Consider the following 9,019-nt stretch of genomic DNA (forward strand, 5'->3'; position numbering starts at 1 on the left):
TGTAACCACTTACGTGACTACCCTGATTGCTCTTGTGGACATGGTATTGAAGATGCGGAACATTTTCCTTTTTAAATGTAGCCATTATGCCAATGCTCGTCGATTGTTATTTATTAATACTCGAAGATTCCATCCACTTAGTACTCACGTAAATCTTCATGGAACTGATTCAATAACAGATAAGGAGAACAAATATTTGTTTTAGAAGTACAAACTTATATGAAAAATACACATCGTTTCTCTAGCGCTGCCTCTTGAACGTTTGACTTATTTTATGTATATCTGATTAGAAAACTCTGGGTTAGACTGGGTGTGGGGATGCGGCAGCAGGAACGATGGGGTTGCGATGATTCATTTTACACTTGACTGTGTATGATTTTTTTTTATTGTTTTGTCCCTTTTTTCTATTTAAATTACTTCTTATCTTAACTATTCTACTATATAAAGTTATGTAAATTTATATCTGAAAATTATATTTTGTTGAGCATTTTTTTCTATTCTAGTCCAAACATAAATCCGCCATTTAGTTTAATCTAACATTAATTTGACAGCCATGGACGGACCGATTTCTAATGTTCGTAAAACTTGTGGTTCAACCCTTTTGTATTATCACACCTTTGCAAAGTTACCAAATGTTTCTTGATGTGCTGTTGTATTATTATATAAAGAAGTTGACAAATCTCTACTTAGTAAAGTTCTAACGCACGCACGCACAGACGCACGGATATATAATTACATAATCCGTACATGAGCCGTATTGCTCAGCTTAAGACATTTTGGATAGGTATTGTTGGCGAACAATATGGATTATGTACTGCGTGGAAATATAATAGGGTTGCTCGATCCGGGATGCTGTATTCGGCTCGAGTGGGTTTTGGCAGATCGGATCTCACGAGGCGCGTAAGCGCAGATTGTGATCCGACCTTGCAAAATCCACGAGAGCGGAAAACAAATCCCAAACCTAACTACTATTATAATGACCTTGTTATTATATACCTCCGCTTTTTTTGTTTGTTGTTTTGAATATAACCTAAAATGTTTGCCGATCTTGAAATAGGAATGAGTGAAGTTTTTGTGTACGCTATTTATAGAACTTTGACAGGTCATGAATAACAAAATGGAGCAGTCCGGCAACATGCAATATAAAAGGTACAATAACAAGGTTTTTTTCTGCCTGTTCATATTTATTTGTGAAAATCATGTGTAGTTTCGACAAAAGTTTTATAGGTATATAATAGATATATATAGCTCATAGCTTAGATCTACATTTCGAATTACGTGAAAAAAATGACCAAAACAAAAGAGATATATAGCAACAAATGTAAGTACTAGACAGCCAGTTAACTTTATGGTATTCTACTATGGGAAGATAAATTTCCGTGATCAATATCAAAATATAATCATATTGATTCCTTCCTTGTAAATAGAACAGAAATGTTGCTAATAACCATGTAAAATTTAAATTGTTTTTTATTTTTTTACGGAGCATATTTCATTTCTTTCGCTTGTATTTATTTATATTTTGTTTAATGATGATTGTAATAATTCATTTCATTTAATAAAAAGTCGGCATGATTTTTGTCCAATATCGTTTTAAACTGTGTCGATTTCACTTTAATGTTTTTGAAGAGAGAGTTCTTACGCCTAAAAAACGTAGGTTGTTTCCGGTATTTTTTGTATACGTGTGTGTGTGTGTGTTGTTTTTTTTTCGGGGGTGGGGGGGGGGGTTAGGGGGACTTTTCGAAAATTATTTTTGTTTAAAAAGATGAATACAAATAAGAGGGTTATGCATTGAGAGCATCAGTAAGTTGATTTCTAACATCACTGATCATGTTTAAGGCATACAAAGTGCAGCTTTGCAACTTTTTGTTGAAAATTGAAAAATAAATATCCAAGGTAATAAAAACATTTAGGATCGGGCGAAAAAAAATCAGGGTATGTCGGAATACCGGAAACAAACATTTTAGGCCTTATGTGCATTTTTTAACTTTACATTGTCCATTGACCAGTGGTGATCCGTCTTTGCAATATTTTCGATCTTTGGCCCATATTTCAACGCCTATCTTCCCACGAGGAACACAGATGCAACATCCGGTTGCGTTATATCCCTTTTTACATTTAGGGTAGCACAAATGGCCGTACATTTCCTCGCCACTCTTACAACGATACCTTTGGAACAATGTCAGTTTGATACCGACATCAGTTTTTCGACAGGTGCAGCCGTCGTCATTGTATCCGGCTTTGCAATTGTCACAGCATCCCCAAATAGTACAGCAACAACCTTTGACATAGATATGTGCATCACTCCAGCAACTTGTGCCATCGTCCCTTTGTCCCGATGGACAAGGTGCTTTGTCTGGAAGCCGGCCTACTCCTCTTCCGTAAGATCCTCGCCAGCAGTCCTTACCATCATCATTTGTATCTTCAGGACACGGTTTTATATCGGGTTTTCTGTAGCTCACAGTGCACTGACCTGTTTAAAAAGTTTGAATATAAGTGTATGAAAACGACATTTTTAATGTGTATCCTAACTTTGATGAAAAAAATAGGCTACGTAAAACCCAATTCCCGGGGACGTATGAAGATGGACTTCCAGCACCGGTGTTATAAGAAAAAAGTGGCTTTCTGCAATAGTGTTACTTTCATTTTTACAGTAACAGTAGCTTATTTGCATGAAACATACCAAGTTTTAGCTTGATAAAATCATGTTATAAGGTTTAATGGCATTTTCAGTAACGCGTGGCAATTCTCAAAAATACTTGTCGCGACATAACTTTTAACCATTTCTCCTAGTTGGAACATATTTTTGCCCTATGCTTCTAATTTTTTTACTCAAATTTGCAAGTAAATAACACATAAATACCATTAAGCATACAAACTTTCTACTCTGATAGTTATAAATGGATAATATCTAGACTCTGAATGTGCATTTAGAAAAAATGTACACTAACAAAAAGTGAAAACATTTTTTTACATTTCTATAAATGAAAAAAAAAATCTCCTTGAAAATACTATCAAAATGTCACGTATAGGTCCACAATGAAATATAAACAGGTACTGGCTTACATAAAACATGAAAATGCCACTTTAACAGGGAACAAAATGAGGATCTTTTCTTTCCGCCCTTATCAGACTAGCCCGGAAGTGCTGCTTGTTTATCTATTTAGTACTATTGTACCTTAAAGCATGCACACACAATAAACAGCTGGCATTCTTTACTCTACATGTATATAAAATTGACAAATTTCTTATTGCTGCAGCACACATTAGGACCCATTTTAAATGTCTGTAACTTAACATTCTTGAAAAATATTGTCAGTACTGAATAAAAATCAAAAGAAAAGTGGTTTTCATGTCTAATGCAAGGAAAATATTGTCAGTGAAAGACATAAACTGCAAAATCAGCTAAAAATGAGAACCCAAATGGTAGTAATGGTGTCCTCAGAATCCATGACAAATTCTATGAAGCTATCATTTCATCATGAAAAGGATTCCTTCATGTCAAGCATAGATCTGTCTTGTTATTTCAGCAAACAAATTGTAAAGAAAATAAGGGTGGGGGGATGGGGGGCTGAGAATTATTTGTACCCGTCATCATGCTACTGCCATTCTTCTTTACAGCCATTTTCCTATTTAGTGCCTGTATACCTTAAAACGTTGGAAACTCCTGTCCGGTATACAAGGATTAATATTGGTACACGATATAACGACTTAACAAAGAATTTGACAAAATAAGGCTGATGATGGAAACATTTTAGCTATATAGAATTTTCTACAATTTTCAAAAGAATTGAAAAAAAGCAACTAAATAATGGATAAGTAATAATACATGTAGTCAGTAAATATAGGTTTTGTCATTAGAAACAGGATGTTGGCGACTTTTGTACTTATTACAAAAATACAGAAACTAAAATTTTAATGTATCCTTTTCCATATAAGACAATTTAAAGTAATAAACTCCCGCATTATAGAGTGAACATATTTTACCTCGGAAATATTAAATAGTTTCATTGAAAAAAAAAGTGTTTTTAATATCTTCCTAAACGTATATATCAAGCTTGTATATCATATGAGCCGCACCATGAGAAAACCAACATATTGCATTCGCGACCCAGCCTGCGCAGTCTGGTCAGGATCCATGCTGTTCGCTTTCAAAGCCGATTGCAATTAGAGAAACCGTTAGCAAACAGCATGGATCCTGACCAGACTGCGCGAATGCTCAGGCTGGCCTGGATCCATGCTGGTCGCAAACGCACTATGTTGGTTTTCTCATGGCGCGGCTTAATATATTATGACTTTTTTAAGAAATGAATGGCACAGAATCAACAAACAATGTTTAAGGTGTAGATCATGGAGGCCGCTTCATGTGCTAACAGAATGCTATTTAATTCATTTAAGCAATGAATATATCGAGCTAAGATTTCTTTTCAGTCAGAGTCCATACAATAAATGCAAACATTTAAGAATACTTAGTGTACTATTTTTGACAAACCAGAAAATGCAGTTACTATTATTCTATCTACATTGTATATCTATCTATCCTTTTACATGAACGAAGTCACTTTAACACACAATATGTTATTATATCCAAACTAACAAATGAAATTTCGTTTCATTCTACGCTCAAAATTTGAAACCAACGAATTCTGGACCCGTGTTCACAAAACATTTTTCAATCTCAGCTGAGTTTGAGTTTGAAATTTTAATATCAATTTTACGAAATCTTCGAAGCTAAATTCCAGCTGAGACTGACCATCAATACTGAAAATAGTTATAAACTTAAAATTAAGCTTTATTAAATATGCTATTTGGATATAAATGACAATTAAGTAGCATTATCAAGCTCAGCTGAAAATGAACATGTTTTGTGAACACGTGGCCAGATATCCGCGAAGCCAAATCCATGGATTAACATGTCCGCGAAAGTACATGACTCCACAGCAAATAATACGCTTCATGAAACAAACCGGGAGATGTTTTGAATTAGATAAGTTAAATAAAATGTTCACTATATACTACAGGAAAATGGTTAATCAGTGTCGTAAATTTCAATAATATGAATCATAGTGCATTTGCGATCAGCGCAGTCTGGTCATGATCCATACTTTTCGGTTTCAAAGCCTATTGCATTAGAGAAACTGTTTGCGAACAGCAAGGATCCTGACCAGACTGCGCCCGGCTGCACAGGCTGGTCTGGATCCATGCTGGTCGCAAAGTCACTTTGTTGGTTTTCTCATGGTGCGGCTCATATAAACAATTCCATTCTATTAGCTTACTGTAACCCATGACTAAAGACAGTGCAATTTTGTAATAAAATATTTTACCATACGAAGCTGCCACAACGACAGCCAGAACGACTACTGCAAATAAAAGTTTCCCCATCGTTTTTCTGCTCACTGTGTCTGAAGTAAAACAATCTAACCATTGGCTTTTTGAGCACTGTCGGCTCTTTCTATAAAGAGTTCTTGGACCCAGTTTCGTCACTAAATATGTTGGTATAAGTATAAGATATTTAAAATACAGTGCTTTTTTCGCACGCATAAATATAACTTGTACAGTGAAAACTCAATAATTTGATTTAATTGAAAAAAGATTTCTGCCAATATATTGATAAAGAAAAATGTCATACCAGTAAATGTTATTTTACATCAATAGCTAATATTTACAAAAATGATGATTTGATTTTATCATAAACGTGCAGCCACTCTTCTTGAAATAATAATTTACAAGGATAAAATCAAATAATTGTGTTTCAACTAAAACACAAGTATGACGGAATCACATGTTTGTTATTACTTACCCTAACCGTCACCTTAATGAATTTTAGGTCATTTGCGCTTATTAATCATCGCGTTTACGTTATCATAAGCAATAATTCTATAAAAAGAAAGAATTCTAACAAGATCCGATTCATTTTCCTATTTAACAAAGAAGGCTGAAAACAGTGAATTATTATACAACAATTCACTGTTCTGACGTCACAGTTATTTAAGAAATGAAATTTGTTTTTCGGTGTTCATGAGAAATGAACGACAGAACAGGATCGGCAAATCCATGTTTAATTTGCCGATCCTATTCTGTCGTTCATTTCGCATGAACACCGAAAAACAAGTTTCATTTCTTATATTTACATTATATTTCCTTTCCATTTGTAAACAAGACTGAATTATAAGTTTCACACATTTTGTTGCATTTCACATTAAAATCAACTTCCCGGCCATTCTGTTCTCCAGACGGAACAGCTGCGACGTCATCTAAGGAACGTTCTCCCTGACTATACGCGGACGTCGTCAAAGCGGCGGCCCGTTATAACTAAGCAGCGTTGACGTAACTTTCGCGCCTTTCCTTTTGCTGTTCATACAAAATGAACGTCATAATTTTTAATGGAAAAGAATATAGCAAATGTAAATATTACGTCATATCGTCTAACGGCATAGCGGCGCGCTGGAAAAGAAACCGATTGAAAACTGGCAAATATTTAATGAATGCCGTCAAGAATGTACTTTGAAGTCCTTGGTAACGTGTTAGAATCGAAATAATATATCTCATTTAGTGATTTGCTCTTGAATAAAACATTGCTTGTCGTTCAGATGCGTATTATTATATCACTCGGGCTGCGCCCTCGTGATATAATTCCTTCGCATCTGAACTGCAAACAATGATATATTCAGCGACAAATCACTAAATGAGATATATGTCGCTATTATTTCTTAAATAAATGAAAACGGTATGCGCGGCATGTGAAAACAGCTGTAAGATTTCTGACTTCTTTCGCTTCATACGATAAGTTCGAATCAAGTTCCGAGAAATGCTGCGACTATATATTCAATGTGATGCAATTTAGATTGATCGTTATTTATCTGTTCGCCTATCCAGTCTTTCTTGGAATCTAGACATTTTGTGCGCGTCAGGTAACACGCATTGTTAAAAAGGTGTGAAGATTAAAAAACTTAAAAAACTTAAAAAGAAATTGTTAGAACTGTCTTTTCTTCTGCGCAAAAATATTGCATCTGATGTTCACTCGTTGAAAGATTTTTTGAACGTACCGTACCATCTATATTATACATGTTTTTTATGTATAGGTGTCGTTCAGTATTGTTACATTTACGTAAATTCTTTCTCTACGACTTCCACAACGTCGTACAATATAGTTAAATATGTGTGGTATATTTTAAGATGTATTTATGCATTTGCATGTTTTACTGAAAGGCCCCCGTATGGTTTAGGTAGGTCTTCATATTCAGTACTTTTATAAATTATAAATAAAAACAGCTGCGAAACTGCATAAAAATTGAAATTATCGTTTTAACTTGGGGAAAGAAAGGAATATTTTCTGAATGCCAATACAGAGCCAAGCAGTTCCAAATAATTAGTCTGATGTCATTCGGGCTTCCATGTACCAAACATACATTTAACAAACCCTAACAGTAAGTAACTAAAAAATGAAAAGTTCATCCTAATTAGCATTCAGTGTATATTGCATATTTTATTTTATTCTGAACACAAGTTTTAAACAACAACTTTATTACGTGCCTATTTACGTGAAAAAGTAAACAATTAACACTTACCTTTGTCTTGTTGGAACGATCGTGTTGATTTCTGACTGTCCGTTACAGCACGTGCTATATATATATTATACAAAAGACCTTCCAGTTATTTTTTAATTAATAATGCCTTCTAGCCGTTACGCAATAAAAAAAGCAAATTAATGGTCCTTAATCTGTAATTATTAATAATGTGACAAGAACGGGGATAATATTTATGGCAATATCATATATCTGCAACCGAAAAAAATGGTTAAAACGATATTTTATTAACATGCCTGTTTCATCAATATTTATAAAAGCTGGTTTGAGGGTAGGTTTCTGATGTGAATGAGTATGTTATAGTCTTTCTAAAGGCTAATAAGATCGTTAAATTAATTAATTTTAACCAGATTTGCTCACAGCATCGTTTTTATGCTAAATGTTTCAATTCTTTATGTATGACAATGTAATTGATCGCGGTCCGTCCTTGAGTAAAGCATGCCCTACTTCATGTAAACACAGATATAAAAGTACACCGACATTTATGATAAAATAAGCATTATAATATAAATGAGCCGCACCATGAGAAAACCAACATAGTGCGTTTGCGACCAGCATGGATCCAGACCAGTCTGCGCATCCGCGCAGTCTGGTCAGGATCCATGCTGTTCGCTTTCAAAGCCTATTGCAGTTAGAGAAACGATTAGCGAACAGCATGGATCCTGACCAGACTGCACGGATGCGCAGACTGGTCTGGATCCATGCTGGTCGCAAACGCACTGTGTTGGCTTTCTCATGACGCGGCTCAAATAATCTTCCTTGTACGCTTACACTTCTTATTCTTTAGACCTTTTATGAATTCCTACGATACCGTCGGGAATAATTGCACTGCTGACCCGCCAGAATCAGGAAGCCACGCAGTTAAGTAGCCTCTATGCGGTAGTCCTCAAACATTGCGTGAAAGAGAAAGAAACATGTAGCTGCCAAATAAAAAGGGTAGGGAAACGAAAAGCAGTTTCTGCGTTTGATTCCTCTGTCTATAAAGACTTTTGTTTGTTTTAAAGCTTTCTTTCTGCTTAAATAATTATTCCACTGGATAAAATAATCAAATAAATTTATGCCGAAATCTTGCATATGTTAATATATATGTCTGCTATGACTTATATAAAAATATAATACAGTTGTCAGATCTTAGAAATACATTAAATTAAGAAATTAATTGTTAAAAGCGAACTTCAGGGCAAATACCACTGATGTATGTAAATATAGCTGTTGATTTCAAATTACAACAACGAAACGAAACAATAGTAAAGGTATATAAGGTTTTATAAAGCAATCGGCACGTGCACATATTCTTTACATTTGCCTCTGTTTAACGAAGGAATAAGAACGAAACACTTAGATTCTATTTATTTAAAACTGTGACCTGGTAATACATAAACTTTTGTGACAATCTACCAACAAACTAGTTAATTTATTTTGTCAGAGGGACA

The 9,019-nt window shown here is 34.6% G+C and overlaps 1 protein-coding gene across 1 annotated transcript; it reads right to left on the reverse strand.

The window, feature by feature from the left end:
- Positions 1-1,176: 1,176 nt before the first annotated feature.
- Positions 1,177-7,586, reverse strand: LOC128551525 (uncharacterized). Its single transcript, XM_053532418.1, has 3 exons — positions 7,569-7,586; positions 5,325-5,402; positions 1,177-2,473 (listed from the first exon to the last, which is right to left on the reverse strand). The coding sequence occupies exons 2-3, from the start codon at positions 5,380-5,382 to the stop codon at positions 1,971-1,973; spliced, it is 561 nt and encodes a 186-aa protein (XP_053388393.1). The 5' UTR covers positions 5,383-5,402; positions 7,569-7,586; the 3' UTR covers positions 1,177-1,970.
- Positions 7,587-9,019: the final 1,433 nt, after the last annotated feature.

Source organism: Mercenaria mercenaria, unplaced genomic scaffold (genome assembly GCF_021730395.1).
Source record: "Mercenaria mercenaria strain notata unplaced genomic scaffold, MADL_Memer_1 contig_1217, whole genome shotgun sequence".
Classification (NCBI taxonomy): domain Eukaryota; kingdom Metazoa; phylum Mollusca; class Bivalvia; order Venerida; family Veneridae; genus Mercenaria; species Mercenaria mercenaria.